Here is a 16,140-nt window from a genome sequence, read left to right on the forward strand (position 1 = left end):
AGTGGCTGAGATTACAGGTGTGGGCCACCATACCTGGCTAATTTTTGTATTTTTAGTAGAGATGGGGTTTCACCACGTTGGTCAGGCTGATCTGCTCGCCTCAGCCTCCCGAAGTGCTGGGATTACAAGCGTGAGCCACCCGGCCTATTTGCTTTCAATTTCTATCCCCACATCCACATCTGTCCTTTCCAATTTCTCTCTTCAGATCCTCTTTCACCACAATCTCTTTTCCAAATCTCTCTTCTCAAACTTTTCACATCGCCTCCCTTTGACTTCCGCCTCTCCCATCTTTCTGGCCAGCGGGTCGCTGGAAAGATGAGCAAATGGAAGCACAGAAAGATTGAGTCCTTGCCCACGGCCTCGTGGTTCATACGTGGAGGAGTCAGAACTGGAACTAGAGACTGATTGAATGAATGACACTTGGGTCACCAGGACACCCTTCTGATCTCCACTCCTATATCTGTTTCTTAGCAATCATCTGCCGACTCCTACCTTCTCTTTTCAGGCTCTTATTGGTGACATCTGTTCACAACTCACCCCTTCTCTCCCTTTCCCACGGTCCTACCTCCATATTCCCCTTGTTACTTATTTCCAACTTCTTCCCCCACCTTCCAGCCTGATTCACACTTTTCTCTTCTGGCCAGCGGATCGCCGGCTCCCAACTCTCCCCCAGGCTGCAGTATTTTGGGCAGGCGCTGAGCGGGGGTCAGGACCTCACCCAGGATGGACTGATGGACCTGGCCGTGGGGGCCCGGGGCCAGGTGCTCCTGCTCAGGTAGCAACTCCCCAACATCCTGCCCTCCCGTGCTGTGTCTGATTCACTGGTGCTGGCCCCCCCTGCCTTGTTATCTTCCCAGAGGCCAGTGTTCTGTCCTCCCCACTACCCTGCCCCTCAGGAGTCTGCCAGTGCTGAAAGTGGGGGTGACCATGAGATTCAGCCCCGGAGAGGTGGCCAAGTCTGTGTACTGGTGCTGGGAAGAGGGGCCCAGTGCCCTGGAAGCTGGGGACGCCACCATCTGTCTCACCATCCAGAAAAGCTCACTGGACCAACTAGGTGTGTTTCCCCCATAAAGGTGCCCCGGCCCCTCATCCCATTAGGGGCCCCAATGCCATCCTGAGGATGGGATGGGCCCAGGAACCAATCTCACCTCCACATCCACTCAACACCTGTGCCAGAAACCTGGCTCATTCTCTCCTCTCTTCCTCACACCTGGGCCTGTGGGTTCTGTCTCCAGGGTTAACCTGAAGTCCACCCAGTTTTCTCCTGGGCCCCAGCCGCTGCCTTCCCCCAGCCCCTGATTCCCTTCCACCTACACCAAAGTCATGACATGAAGCAGTTACCATATCCCTTCTTGTACCCTCCCACCCATTTTCCACCGAGGAACTAGAGTCGACTGGTCCTAAAATGTAAATCTGGGCTCCTCACTCCCCTGAGTAACCCCCGCTTGCATTTACAAAGACCCCAGTCCTTCCCTCCAATGCCCTCTCTGACTTGGCCTCCTGGCCTCTCTGGCCTCACGGCATCCCACTCTTCCTTACTAGGCACGCTTTTTGCAAATGCGTCAGCTTCGCTCTCCCTTCCAGTCTTAGGCCCTGTCTCCACGGTCCCAGACGTTCTCCCCACTCCTCACCTGGTTCCTGCTCATTCTCTGGGTGGCTGCTTAGCCATGGTCCTTCTGGGATGGCAGCCTGGCCAGGTCCAGCGAGCATGCTATCCTTAGAACCACAGGAGAGCCTCCCCTTGCACTGATCACGCTGTGACATCACGGCCCATGTGCTTGGTTTCTCTCTTAGATTGTGAGCTTCGTGAGAGTGGGGCCATATCCATCTAGCTAGCTAATCTATCATCTATCTACCAAATCTATCATCTATCTATTATCTATTAATCTAATCTATCACCTATCTAATCTATCATCTATCTACCCATCTATCACCTATTATCTATCATCTATCTATCTGATCTATCACCTATCTAATCTCTTATCTACCAAATCTATCATCTATTATCTATCATCTACCACCTGTTTAATCTATCATCTATCTATTATCTAGCCATCCATCCATCCATCCATCCATCCATCCATCCATCCATCCATCATCCATCTGTCCATTTATCTTCTCCACATGTATCCCCAGCACGTGGTACAGTTCATGGCCTGTAAAAGTGTCCGGCAAACACGTATTGTATGAACAAATAAATGAAAACAGAGCATTCTAGGTTATTTCTGCCTTTTCATTTTCCACTCTGCCCTGCACTTCAGGTGACGTCCAAAGCTCTGTCAGGTTTGATCTGGCACTGGACCCAGGACGTCTGACTTCTCGTGCCATTTTCGATGAAACCAAGAACCCGACTTTGACTCGAAGAAAAACCCTGGGATTGGGGGTTCACTGTGAAACCCTGAAGCTGCTTTTGAAAGTGAGGACTTCGGGTTCTGAGAAGGGGGAGGGAGGAGGAGCCCAAGGGTGGCCTGGAGCACCCCCGTTCTCTGCTGAGCGAGGTGGGAAGGGTTAGGATGTTGGGGCTGGAGAGAGGAAAGCTGGGGCAGGAGAACCTGGCTCCACCTCTTGGAGGGGCACTGTCAGGGCAGTGGGGAGTGGATGCAGTGCAGGAGGACTTGTGGTGGAGCGCAGAGGACTGCAGGTTCTTGAAAGCCTGTTCTCCCTCAGGATTGTGTGGAGGACGTGCTGAGCCCCATCATTCTGCACCTCAACTTCTCGCTGGTGAGAGAGCCCATCTCCTCCCCACAGAACCTGCGCCCTGTGCTGGCCATGGGCTCACAAGACCTCTTCACTGCTTCTGTGAGTTTTCCAATGAAGTCCCAGGGATGTCCTGACTTCATCTTGTCTCCATGCACTTAAGAATCCACTGTAGCTCCCAATCACCCAACCACATCCAGCCCAGAAACCTGACTCCAGTCTCTCCCCTCCTCCTCACACCCAGGCCTGTGGGTTCTGTCTCCAGGACTGACCTGAAGTCCACCCCATTCTCCTCCTGGTCCCAGCTGCTGCTTCCCCCAGCCCCTCAATTCTCTCCTCCCTACACCAGAGTCAACACAAAGTGGTTCCCATATCTATTCCTGTACCCTCCCACCCATTTTCCATAGAGGAGCTAGAGTCAACTGGCCCTAAAATGCAAATCTAGGCTTTTCAATCCCCTGCGTAATCCCCCTTGCATTTACAAAGACCCCGGTCCTTCCCTCTGATGTCCTCTCTGACTTGGCCTCCTGGCCTCTCTGGCTTCACAGCATCCCACTCCCCCTTACTAGGCATGCTTTTAGTAAATGCACCAGCCTTGCTCTCCCTTCTGGTCTTAGGCCCTGCTTCCACCTCACATCCCAGGCGGTTCCCACTTTTCCCTAGCACAGTGTCTCTTGTTCATTCCCATATCCCTCCCAAGTTTCCTCATTCCTACCTCTGTGCCTTTGTTCCTTTCTCGCCCCTCATTTGGAAAACACTGCCTTCTGCCTTCTCTTCCCCTCTCCCCACGAAGCTCCAGCCTCACCTCCCTCTCTTCTGAAGGCCACACTCAGCAGCTGCCGCTCCTTCTCTGGTCCCTGTTACGCCAAGGTGGTGCCACAGCAGGTATCACACAGCTGTTATAACCATCTGCATCTACATTTGAGGCTGTGTTGGGACTGTAGTTTCCTTGAGCATAGGAACCATGTTGAATTTGCCTGTCGTTTCCACCTTCCCTCAGCCCTCACCCAACCCAGAACCTGCACAATTATTGGCACTTAATAATGTTTGTGGAATAATTGTTCCAGGATAAGCTGGATGTGACTCAACCGAACTTTCTGTCCCTTGAAGCCAAGGATCTTGTCCTATCTTTCTTTTATATGCCAACCTCCAAACCGCACCTGCGCCCCTTGTTGGTGTCCAGCAAAGTGCTGGGGGCAGTGGCTTAGTAATGCTCAATGTTGGTGGGTGCTTCTAAGGAGGGTCTTGGAGAAAGACTAAGACGTCAGATGGGAACAGAATGTACTGTTTTGCTGCAGCTCCCCTTTGAGAAGAACTGTGGGCAAGATGGCCTCTGTGAAGGGGACCTGGGTGTCACCCTCAGCTTCTCAGGGTGAGCTGTAACTCCTTTCATATCCAGACACTCGGGCTTCCGAGTCCCCCATCCTCCTGGGATGCTTGCGCTGCTCTCTGGCTCTCTTTCTAACAAAAGTGATGTTGACTGGGATGTTATTGGCCCAGAGTTTCCAGGGCTGCCCTGCCTTTCCCAGTTCCCGTCTATTTCCAGTGGAGTCCCACTCCCAGCCTTTCCGTTCAGTGGAGTTCCACTCCCAGTCCTTTCCCTTCAGCCTGAAGATCCTGACCGTGGGGAGCTCCCTGGAGCTCAATGTGATTGTGACTGTGTGGAATGCGGGCGAGGATTCCTATGGAACTGTGGTCAGCCTCTACTACCCAGCAGGGCTGTCCCACCGACGGGTGTTGGGAGCCCAGGTAACAACTGCTGTAGGCTCTAGTGGGAGGGGGCCTCTCCCCTGCCCTGTAGCCGTGGGAGTTACAGAGTGTTCTTCAAAATTCTTCTGTGATGATATGTACTCTCTCTCTCTCTCTCTCTCTGTCTGTCTCTCTCTCTCTCTCACACACACACACACACACACAGAGAGAATGAGAAAGTGCATAAAGCATATATACAGTTTAATGAATAATATTAAACAAACCATAGAGTTAACATCCAGGTCAAGAAATAAATCGCTGCTAGTATCCCCAGAACCCCCTCCCCGTGTACCTTTCCCTATCACAGCTCCATCCTCTCCCCAAAGGTCATCACTATTCTGACTTTGTGGTCATCACTTCCTTGTATTTCTCCCTCTCTCCCTCCGTCCCTCCCTTCCTCCCTCTCTTGTTTTTTTTTTTTTTTTGTTTTTTTTGTTTTTTTTGTTTTTTTTTTGAGAAGGAGTCTTACTCTGTCACCCAGGCTGGAGTGCAGTGGCACAACCACCACTCACTGCTGCAGCCTAGACCTGCTGGGCTCAAGCAATTCTCCCACCTCCGCCTTCTGAGTAGCTGGGACTACAGGTGCATACCACTACGCCCAGCTAATTTTTAATTTATTTACTTTTTATTTTTATTTCTTTTAGAGACAGGGTCTCACCATGCTGCCCAGGCTGGTCTCAAACTGCTGGGCTCAAGCAGTCCTCCCGCCTCAGCCTCCCAAAGTTCTGAGATTACAGGCGTGAGCCACCGCACCTGACCATGTTTTTTCTGCGTGTGGGCTTGTTTAAGAAACACTTCCAGGTTATGAAAATAGCCCCCTATATTATCTTCCAAAAGCTTCATGGTTTTGCTTTTTCACATTTAAGTCTTTAATTCAGTTGGAATTTATTTTAATTTATGGAGTGGGGTAGGGATCCAATTTATTTTTCTTCTTTCTTCTTTCTCCTCTTCTTCCTCTTGTTCTTTCTTTACTTTTTGTTTGTTTGTTTGTTTGGGTCAATTTTCCTGGCATTGATGGAAATTGATTGAAAAGTCTGTCTTTGGCTGGGTGAGGTGGCTCACACCTGTAATTCCAGCACTTTGGGAGGCCAAGGCTGGTGGATCACCTGAGGTCAGGAGTTTGAGACCAGCCTGGCCAACATGGTGAAACCCCATCTCTACTAAAAATACAAAAATATTAGCCAGGCATGGCAGCAGGCACCTGTAATCCCAACTACTTGAGAGGCTGAGGCAGGAGAATTGCTTGAACCTGGGAGGTGGAGGTTGCAGTGGACCATGCACTCCATTGCACTCCAGCCTGGGTGACAAGAGTGAGAATCCGTCTCAAAAAAAAAAGAAAAGTCTGTCCTTTTCCCTACTGCTCTGCAGTGTCACCATTGCTGTGTATCAAGCCCACACATGCATGCGGGTAACTTTTTAAAATTCATTCTCCTCTCCTAGAAGCAGCCCCATCAGCGTGCCCTGCGCCTGGCATGTGAGACAGTGCCCACTGAGGACGAGGGCCTGAGGAGCAGCCGCTGCAGCATCAACCACCCCATCTTCCATGAGGGCTCTAACGTCAGTGCTTCCCCCGAAATCCCCATCACTGTCCTCCCTTGTCCCAATCCGTCCCTCACTCCACCATGCCCTTCCTTTTATCCCCATTCTTTCCTTCTCCTTCCCTCAGGGCACCTTCATAGTCACATTCGATGTCTCCTACAAGGCCACCCTGGGAGACAGGATGCTTATGAGGGCCAGTGCAAGCAGGTGGGTACAGGCCAGGGTGCCCCCACCCTCCATCTCATGCCCCGGCTAGAGACCCCTCTCCTGGATTCCTTCCCATTGGTCCCCCCTTTCTTTCTCTAGCGAGAACAATAAGGCTTCAAGCAGCAAGGCCACCTTCCAGCTGGAGCTCCCGGTGAAGTACGCAGTCCACACTGTGATCAGCAGGTGCCCAGTCCCTGGCCCTCCCCGTGGACCTCTGGCCTTCCTCTACGCCTGGTACTCCCTCTGAGTCCCAGCTTGCTCTTCCAATGATGCACATCTAAGCTCTCCTGTTTTGGGATGCCTTTGTGGGTGAACAGCCATATATAATAACGTTTATGCTGCATAAACATGTTTCTGGGCTGGACGTGGTAGCTCACGCCTGTAATCCCAGCACTTTGGGAGGCTGAGGCAGGTGGTTCAACTGAGGTCAGGAGTTCGAGACCAGTTTGGCCATCACGGTGAAACTCCATCTCTACTAAAAATACATAATTAATTAGTTGGGCGTGGTGGCGCGTGCCTGTAATTCCAGCTACTCCGGAGACTGAGGCAGGAGAATCACTTGAATCCGGGTGGCGGAGGTTGCAGTGAGCAGAGATCATGCCACTGCACTCCAGCCTGGGTGACAGAGTGAGCCTTGGTAAAAAAAAAAAAAAAAAAAAAAAAAAAATTAGCTGGACATAGTGGCGCATGCCTGTAATCCCAGCTACTCAGGAGGCTGAGGCCAGAGAATCTCTTGAACCCAGCAGGTGGAGGTTGCAGTGAGCTGAGATCACGCCACTGCACTCCAGCCTGGGCAACAGAGCAAGATTCTGTCTCAAAAAAAAAAAAAAAAAAAAAAAGTGTTTTTGTCAACAATGGACCCACATTTACTATGGATGGTCTCCTAAAATTATAATGGAGTTGAAAAATCTCCTAGGTATGCCATAACAGTTGTAACATTGTAGTGCAACTCGTTGCCTTTTTATGTCTAGATACACAAATACTTTCCATTGTGTTACAACTGCCTACAATATCCAGTACAGTAACATGCTGCACAGGTTTGTAGCCCAGGAGCAATAGGCTACACCATATCACCTAGCTGTGCAGTAGGCTCTACCATCTAGGTTTCCATAAGTGTAACCTATGATGTTTGCACAAGGATGAAATTGCCTAAGGCTAGGCGCAGTGGCTCAAACCTGTAATCCCAGCACTTTGGGAAGCTGAGGCAGGTGGATCACCTGAGGTCAGGAGTTCAAGACCAACCTAGCCAACATGGTGAAACCTTGTCTCTACTAAAAATGCAAACATTAGCCCAGTGCAGTGGCACATGCCTGTAATCCCAGCTACTGGGGAGGCTGAGGCAAAAGAATTGCTTGAACTTGGGAGGCAGAGATTGCAGTAAGCTGAGATCGTGCCGCTGTACTCCAGCTCGGGGGTAACACAGGAAGACTGTGTCTCAAAAAAAAAAAAAAAGAAAAAAAAGAAAAGAAAAGAAAAAGAAAAAGAAATTGCCTTACGATTAATTTCTCGGAATGTATCCTTGGTGTATTTGTACCCTAATAATATATACCATAGCTCTTGCTGCTTCTCTCAAACCGACTTGCTGGTGGGACACACACACTTTGCCACGGCTGTGCCTTTCTTTTCCCCCTCTGCCTCCAAAAGGAAGGCTTCCTTTTTTAACATGAAACACATCCTGTCCTTTGTATTAAATGTGAATGTGCTGAAGCAAAGCTGCTAGATGGAGATAAAGACTTTTCTGAGCACCCTGAATTGGGGAGCTTATGACCAACAGGATATGGTCTGTCACCACACAGCAGAAAGGAAAGGTCGAGTTTCTGTAAAACTCAGAGTGGGGCAGAGGTGTGAGAAACTGTTGGGAAGGTCTCTAAGAGCCCGGCCGAGGCAGCGCAGGAAGGGCAAGTGTAGGGCTCAAGGCAAGAGGGCATTTCAGGTGGGTACAGGCGCAGAGGCAGGCCAGACTGGACGCAGAGCAAGGCATCCCACACACTGGGCTGAAAGCCTATAACATTGCTGTGGGACAGAGTTTGCTGCTATTGCTTTTTTTTTTTTTTTTTTTTTTTTGAGACAGTCTCGCTCTGTCACCCAGGCTGGAGTTCATTGGTGCAATCTGGGCTCACCACAACCTCCACCTCCCAGGTTCAAGCGATTCTCCTGCCTCAGCCTCCCAAGTAGCTGGGATTACAGGCATGCACCACCACGCCTGGCTAATTTTGTATTTTTAGTAGAGACAGGGTTTCTCCACATTGGTCAGGCTGGTCTCGAACTCCCGACCTCAGGTGATCTGCCCGCCATGGCCTCCCAAAGTGCTGGGATTACAGGTGTGAGCCACCACACCTGGCTGCTGTTGCTTCTGATGTATTAAGTTGTTAGGGGAAGGAACGAGGGAGATCAAGCAGTGTCATTGTCTTTTCAAGTCACACGTACGTTCCTTTTCTATCCACAGGGAAATACTTACAATAAGAGCTTACAGTTATATGTACCCATGTCAGGCATCGTTGTATGTTGCTGTTGTTTTAAGGTGGTTTTCTTGCATCATCTTAAGTACTTTATATGTATTTACATTTATTTAATCCTCACAATAATTATATTGTTACCCCGATTTTCATCAACAAAGACATCAATAAGTGAAATACTTTGTTCCTGTCAATCTCCAAGTGAGCAGCAGAACCAGGAATCAGACCCAGACAGTTTGGCTGCAGAGCCCATGCCTATGCCGTATATGGCATGCCTCTCCAAGCACTGGGGAAAGCTGAGTGGTTTACTTCGATCTGAAAACAGGCTTAGGCTGCACATGGTGGCTCATGCCTGTAATTCCAGCACTTTAGGAGGCCGAGTGCTGGGATTACGGGCATGGATGGGAGGATGGCTTGAACCCAGGAGTTCAAGACCAGCCTGGGCAACATACCGAGACTCCATCTCTACCCAAAAAAAATTTAAAATGAAAATAAAATAAAATTTTAAAAATGAAAAGAGGCTTAGAACTAGATTTTAAGGTGAGAAAACAGAAGCACAGAGAGAAGGGTTTCGGGTGGGAGGCACAGAGGAAAACCGGCATACTTAGGGAAAAATAAACCCCTAAGATTTACGGAGGACTCCCTGTGTGCTGGGCACTACCAAGCCCTGGTCACAACTCTACTACAGGGAGGTGCTATGGTTCGCATCCCCATTTTAAAGAGTGAAAAGCTACAGGTTCCAGAGACGTGAAGCGGCTAGCCTCAGTGACTCAGGTAGGAAGTGGTCGACCTGAGATGTGAACCCAGGCAGTTTGACACTGGAGTCCGTGTTTTTAGTCATCAGGCTGATGGGGGGTGGACTGCTGGAGCTGTTTCTGTGCGGCTGGTCTGGCTGCTGCGTGCGAGGTGCAGGCCCCTCTGCTGCTCTGCTTACTTTTGCTTTTTGTTTGTTTGTTTTGAGACAGGGTCTCACTCTGTTGCCCAGGCTGGAGGGGAGTGGTGTGAACGTAGCTCACTGCAGCCTCGACCTCCCAGGCTCAAGCAATCCTCCTGCTTCAGCCTCCTGAGTAGCTGGGACCACAGGCGTGTGCCACCACGTGCAGCTAATGTTTGTAATTTTTTTTTGCAGAAATGAGGTCTCTCTATGTTGCCCAGGCCAGTCTTGAACTCCTGAGCTCAAGCGATCCTCCTGCCTTAGCCTCTCTAAGTGTTGGGATTACAGGCGTGAGCCACCTCGCCTGGCCAGCTTGCTCCTTATTACTAAAACCAGGGAGTATGGCTTAACTTGAACCCCCAGTGCCAACCACACAGCCTGTGTTTGCTGAAGGAAGTCTGGGTGGAAAGACCCCACCTGCCTTCTGGAACACTGATGTCCCTTCCATAGGCTTGTGCACAGGCACCATCTTCCTTCACGTTTACTCATCTGCCCCAGGACAGCCGAATCTGTTTTCTTCATTCCCACCATGAAGGGGCCCTCACTCCATGTCTTCCTGAGTGATCCAGCTCTCCTTCCTAGAGTCCCCTTAGGCTAACTTGTTCTGCTGCAATCTCTGTAAGCATTACCAGAGGCCAACCACTACCTATTAGAGAAAGCAATGCAAACGCCTTTGCCCCATGTAGGAGAGGTGAGGTTTAAGTTGGGTTTTTAAGTGTAAATTTCCAAAATGGGAGATAGTAAGAACGTTCCAAGGAGAAGAGCTTGAGCAAACTCATGAGACTATGAAAGAGCCAGAGGTGTACAGGGCAGAGCTAGTGGATCTGGGTGATGGGGGCAAGGGACATCGGAGGGAGGGGAGCTGAAGCCGAGGCAGCAAAGGTTATGTGGGACCATCTTTTATTTGTTTATTTTGAATAGGGACGGGGTCTCACTATGTTGCCCCAGCTGGTCTGGAACTCCTGGGCTCAAGCGATCCTCCTGCCCCAGACTCCCAAAGTTCTGGGATAACAGGCATGAGCCACTGCACCCAGCCAAATAATGTCCATTATTATTTCCCTGAGAAATGTGCCTGGCCAAACAGAGCTCTCTGCAGTAGGACAGGGCACAACTGGGGACAGTTTCAGGGCTGTTTTTCACCCACAGGCTCTCTCTCCAGACAGGAAGAATCCACCAAGTACTTCAACTTTACAACCTCTGATGAGAAGAAAATGAAAGAGGCTGAGCATCGATACCGCGTGAGAGTCTAGGGAGTATCCCTGTCTGCCTTCCACAGTGTGGATAAAGTTGGAAGTTGGCGGAGAAGATGGACAGGAGCTTGGGGTAGGGCCAGGAGGGAAGTGGCATTTGGGAGGCTCCAGAGACCACAATAACACTCTGCCTTGATTTCCTGCAGGTGAATAACCTCAGCCAGCGAGATCTGTCCATCAGCATTAACTTCTGGGTTCCTGTCCTGCTGAACGGGGTGGCCATGTGGGATGTGGTCGTGGAGGCCCCATCCCAGGTACCTGCCTGCCTCTCCTCTTTCTTCAGGCTGGCATCCCACAGCACGGCACTGCCTCTTACCAGGGACATGTTGCTCATTCTGTGGCTAACTGCTTCTCTCTCTCCCCAGAGTCTCCCCTGTGTATCAGAGAGAAAACCTCCCCAGCATTCTGACTTCCTGACCCAGATTTCAAGAAGTCCCGTGCTGGTAAGAAAGTCCCTGAACCCCCACCGCAAGATCAGCCCCCACCAGGGATACTGAGAAATGTACCGCTAGGCCGCAGAGTTCCGTGCATGTCCTGTAACTGTTCATCTGTTCCCCACCCCAAACCTGACCATATTTTTACCTATGGTTCCCTCCTCAGTGAAGAACCCCTCAGCTTCACCCCTCTTCTGCCCCCAGGACTGCTCCATTGCTGGCTGCCTGCGGTTCCGCTGTGACATCCCCTCCTTCAGCGTCCAGGAGCAGCTGGATTTCACCCTGAAGGGCAACCTCAGTTTCGGCTGGGTCCACCAGGTGTGTGAGGGCAGTGGCAGAGCACCTGCCCCGGACTCAGGCAGGACCTGGCATGTCTGTGCCCATCTGCAAGCCAGGGCATCCCTGGAGCTCTAAGCCTCCACCAGAGCCAGTTCCACAGGCTTCTCCCAACCCCTTTGCAGACATCGCAGAAGAAGGTGTCGGTTGTGAGTGTGGCTGAAATTACGTTCGACACATCCGTGTACTCCCAGCTTCCAGGACAGGAGGCATTTATGAGAACTCAGGTAGAGACCGTGTCGGGGGCAGCGACCAGGCTGGAAAGAGGGCCCCTAGGGCTACATCCGCGGTGCTAGGTGGGGGTTTGCAAGCCTTGGGGGAGGAGGGTGAAGGTCTCTGGGCAAGACAGCTGTCTCTCAGGGCACGGGTGCTGCTGCGTCTCAACCCTTAGAGCAGAGCCTCAGGGAGGAGGGGAGGGAGTTAAAGGTTGGGGAACCTGGGAGGCATCCGGGATGGCAGGAGGCCAGACGCTCTCTGATCTCCGAATCAGATGGAGATGGTGCTAGAAGAATACGAGGTCTACAACGCCATTCCCATCATCATGGGCAGCTCTGTGGGGGCTCTGCTACTGCTGGCGCTCATCACAGCCACACTGTACAAGGCAAGTGTTTTATCCCACTCTTTTTTTTTTTTTTTTTTTTTTTTTGAGACAGAGTTTTCACTCTTGTTGCCCAGGCTGGAGTGCAATGGTGTAATCTTGGCTCACTGCAATCTCCACCTCCCGGGTTCAAGTGATTCTCCTGCCTCAGCCTCCTGAGTAGCTGGGATTACAGGTGGCCTGCACCATGCCTGGCTAGTTTTTTGTATTTTTAGTAGAGATGCAGTTTCACCATGTTGGCCAGGCTGGTCTCAAACTCCTGACCTCAGGTGATCCGCCTGCCTCGGCCTCCCAAAGTTCTGGGATTACAGGCATGAGTCACCACATCCGGCCTTATCCCACTCTTGACACCACCAGCATCCAACCCAAGCCCTTCTACAGACTGGGTGGTATAGTGAGAACTCAGACTGTGGAGGCAGGCAGGCCTGGACACACATTTTGGTTCTATCATGTACTCACTGTTTAATGTTAGGCAAGTTGCTCCACCTCTCTAAGCGTGTTTCTCTCTCTCTCTTTTTTTTTTTCTTCTTTTTTCTTTTGAGGTGGAGTCTCACTCAGTTGCCCAGACTGGAGTGCAGTGGCACAGTCTCAGCTCACTGCAACCTCCACCCCCCAGGTTCAAAAGATTCTCATGCCTCAGCTTCCCAAGTAGCTAGGACTATAGGCACACGCCACCACACCTGGCTAATTTTTGTATTTTTAGTAGAGACAGGGTTTCACCATGTTGGCCAGATTGGTCTTGAACTCCTGACCTCATGTGATCTGCCCACCTCGGCCTCCCCAAGTGCCGGGTTTACAGGTGTGAGCCACTGTGCCCCGCCGTTTCTCATTTTTGAAATGATAATAATGCTTATATCACAGAGTGGCTGAAGTGAGAGAGAAATGAGGCCAGGGCATGTGCACAGATCTGCCTGGATCTATGCTGTCCCGCCACGGGTTGTGTGTGTACCCACTGTGCTTGGGGCCAGCAGATGCTCAATATATGATAGCTGTTGTTCACATAAAGGTTCTCGCACACAAATGTAAGTTAGCTTAGTTGTTGCCTCCTCTCCTCTCTCAGCTTCTTCTTATTCCCAATTTTCTTCCCTGCCCTCTTACCCAGATTTTCTTTCTTTCTTTTTTTTTCTTTTTCTTTTCTTTTTTTCTCTTCTCCTTTCTTCTTCTTTTATATGGAGCCTTGCTCTGTCGCCCAGGCTGGAGTGCAGTGGCATGATCTCGGCTCACTGCAACCTCCGTTTCCCAGGTTCAAGCGATTCTCTTGCCTCAGCCTCCTGAGTACCTGGGATTATAGGCGCACCACCATGCCCAGCTAATTTTTGTATTTTTAGTAGAGACAGGGTTTCACCAGGTTGGCCAGGCTGGTCTCCAGCTCCTGACCTCAAGTGACCCACCTTCCTCAGCTTCCCAAAGTGCTGGGATTAGAGGTGTGAGCCACTGCACCCGGCCTTACCCAGCTTTTCTCACTTATTTCCCCTGATAGCTTGGCTTCTTCAAACGCCACTACAAGGAAATGCTGGAGGACAAGCTTGAAGAAACTGCCACATTCAGCGGGGAAGGTTTCAGCTGTGGGTCCCCAAATGTGCCTTTGTCCTAACAGTCCACTTTCCTGTTTATCTCTACCCCCGTGGGCTGGTCTTGCTTGCAACCATAAATCAACTTACATGGAAACAACTTCTGCATAGATCTGCCCTGGCCTGAGCAACCTACCAGATGCTAAGCACCTTCCGAGAGAGGTAGAGATTGTAATATCTTTGCATATCTGTCCACCTTTTTTAGTGATGACCCACTTTTTACAGAAACAGGCATGGTGCCAGCATAAATTTTCATGTGCATAAGAATTGTCACGCGAAACGAGGATGTTTATAGCACACTTTCCTTGCATGGAAGAGCTATAACCCAGCGACCTGAGTGCCTCTCTGGCAATAGTTGGGGGAACCTGTTTGTGGGCATTGAAAAAGTTTTCTCACTTTCTATGGTGATGGGAGCCTGAGGTCATCTTTTCTTGATGGGGCTGAGAGGCGTCTCAGGGGAGAGTCAAAGAGTGTGTGTGTGTGTGCGTGCGCATGCACGTGCACGCAGGACGCATTGGCCGTGGGTTTCTGCACACACTTCAGGTTCCTCCGTAATGGTAAGTGGGTAGGCTGTCCTAGGAGGTGAAGAAATGTCCAGAGCTCATCTGAACTCCTGTCCCCCTTGAATGGGGTATTCAGAAGCCAGGAAAGCCAGGCTTGGAGCATGTGATTTCCCAAATAGAAGACCCATTAAGAAAGATTATAGAGAATGACCAAAAGATTCCAAATCCAGCATTAGGTCCCGAGGCCTCACACACAGGACTGTGGAGCCTCCGTCTGAAATCCAGATAGCTGGGGTTCACAGACACCAGCGGCTCAGGTGTCAGGCAAGAAGTGGGACTTCAGGATCTGCAGCCCTGGGCTCCCAAGGGGGCTCTGCAAGCTGCCTGAACTTGGACAAGTCATTTAATTCCCGAGAATCTCAGGTCCTCCTCTGGAGAAGGGGAACTAAAATTATACCCTACTCCCAGCGTTACTGTGAGGATTCAGTGTATGAGGAAGCCCATTACAGCCTACAGCCCTAATTTTTAATAGGTGTGCGTGAGACAGAGGCCTCATTATGATGAGGTGAGAGAGAGTGAGCTGGGATCGCCTACCTGTGCGTGGAGGAGGCTCCCTCAAGCACCCCAGTATCAGCCACGTGGGAAAAGCACGTGGAGCGCCCACCGCGCAAGGCGCATGCGCGGAACAGGCGCTTACCAAGCTGGGCGCAGGCACCGAGCGGGCGCCTCCGGGTGCATTCCCAGGGGCCCCGCCCTCCCCATAGAGCCTCAGACACGAAGCTTCACACCTTTATTGCGCCCGGGGGCGTCCGGGGCCTCAGGGGTGTTCGTAGCCAGTGGGCAGAGGGTTGACGTGGCTGTTGTGGAACAGAGTGTGGTTACCGTCCCCCCAGGGGAAGGGCTGTGGAGAGAGCGGAGGAGGGAGCGCGCGTGAGCGCCGTGAGTCCGGAGTCCGCGGCTTCCCCGCCACGCGCCCCACGCTCCCCACGCTCCCCATGCACCCCGCAGCATCCCCGGGCCGCCCGCGCGCCCGTCCCGCGTACCTTGGTGCGGATGCGGAGGTGCTGGTAGGAATGGAACTCGGGGCGCGGGCGGTGGCCTGAGTGGAGATAGGAGTTGAGGGTGCAGAGGGCCACGCTGGGCAGCGCCAGCACGAAGGAGAGCAGGCGCCAGGTGCGAGCTGCGGATGGAGAGGGGTGAGCGCGCAGGGCCTGGGGCGGCGGGCCCGGGAACAAGTGGGCAGGGTAGGGGATCCCCGGGATCCGCCCGCTCCCCATTCACCTGCTGACCCTTTGTGGCCTCCTTTGGCAGCGCTGGCCAAGCCCCGGGTCAGGGGCCTCAGAGGCAGAGCCATGGCGGTGCGGGGAGCGGGGAACCAGCGCTGTCCTCGCTCCCTTTACCGTGGCCTGGGGTCCCCTCCCCTCTCTGGGCCAATCACCTGTTGAGTCTGGAGCACGAGCGGCTATTTTTAGAGGTTTCTATATTTACAATGGGTCCTGACTAGCTTGAGATCGTCTCCAGACAGCTGTTGTCCTGTGCCTCTTATTTTGGCAAAGGGGCATTTATGCCATTCTTTTTATATAGTTGCAGGGAAACTATTTTGTTCCCTATTCTATGCCTAGTGGCTGGCACACGGTTGGGCTTTAATAAATATTTGTAGAATGAATTAAGTGTCTTTTTGAGTCTGTTTTTTCAGCTGTAAAATGTATAATTCGTACCTGAAAAGATTTTTTAAATAATGGAGGCGGGGGGATGTCACTATATTGTCCAAGCTGGTATCTTAGCTGTTGTGTCCAGACGTATCTCAGCTGTTGGTGGTGAAGGAGGTGAAGGCATGACTCAGGGTCAGTTTCTTCCTGGAATGCT

At 51.4% G+C, this 16,140-nt stretch overlaps 2 protein-coding genes across 6 annotated transcripts in view; one reads left to right on the forward strand and one right to left on the reverse strand.

The window, feature by feature from the left end:
- Nucleotides 1–15,936, forward strand: part of ITGAD (integrin subunit alpha D) — a 33,646-nt gene extending 17,710 nt beyond the window's left edge. For 2 of the 5 annotated variants that reach the window (XM_005591746.5, XM_074026991.1), the window contains 16 exons: nt 645–775; nt 897–1,054; nt 2,262–2,416; nt 2,668–2,799; nt 3,996–4,069; nt 4,305–4,446; nt 5,887–6,003; nt 6,113–6,192; nt 6,292–6,375; nt 10,742–10,820; nt 10,979–11,086; nt 11,198–11,275; nt 11,471–11,584; nt 11,728–11,829; nt 12,093–12,203; nt 13,681–15,936. In XM_005591746.5, coding sequence (XP_005591803.3) covers nt 645–775; nt 897–1,054; nt 2,262–2,416; nt 2,668–2,799; nt 3,996–4,069; nt 4,305–4,446; nt 5,887–6,003; nt 6,113–6,192; nt 6,292–6,375; nt 10,742–10,820; nt 10,979–11,086; nt 11,198–11,275; nt 11,471–11,584; nt 11,728–11,829; nt 12,093–12,203; nt 13,681–13,794 — 1,779 coding nt within the window. In that variant the 3' untranslated portion in view covers nt 13,795–15,936. Of the gene's footprint in view, nt 1–644; nt 776–896; nt 1,055–2,261; nt 2,417–2,667; nt 2,800–3,995; nt 4,070–4,304; nt 4,447–5,886; nt 6,004–6,112; nt 6,193–6,291; nt 6,427–10,741; nt 10,821–10,978; nt 11,087–11,197; nt 11,276–11,470; nt 11,585–11,727; nt 11,830–12,092; nt 12,204–13,680 lie in introns of all 5 variants that reach the window. The other 3 variants (XR_012428818.1, XM_065537168.2, XM_065537167.2) reach the window with 3 other exon arrangements.
- COX6A2 (cytochrome c oxidase subunit 6A2) lies at nt 15,051–15,663 on the reverse strand. Its single transcript, XM_005591747.3, has 3 exons — nt 15,556–15,663; nt 15,318–15,454; nt 15,051–15,175 (listed from the first exon to the last, which is right to left on the reverse strand). Exons 1-3 carry the CDS (start codon nt 15,626–15,628, stop codon nt 15,092–15,094), a joined length of 294 nt encoding a protein of 97 aa, XP_005591804.1. The 5' UTR covers nt 15,629–15,663; the 3' UTR covers nt 15,051–15,091.
- Nucleotides 15,937–16,140: the final 204 nt, after the last annotated feature.

The sequence above is a fragment of the Macaca fascicularis genome, chromosome 20 (assembly GCF_037993035.2).
Source record: "Macaca fascicularis isolate 582-1 chromosome 20, T2T-MFA8v1.1".
NCBI lineage: Eukaryota > Metazoa > Chordata > Mammalia > Primates > Cercopithecidae > Macaca > Macaca fascicularis.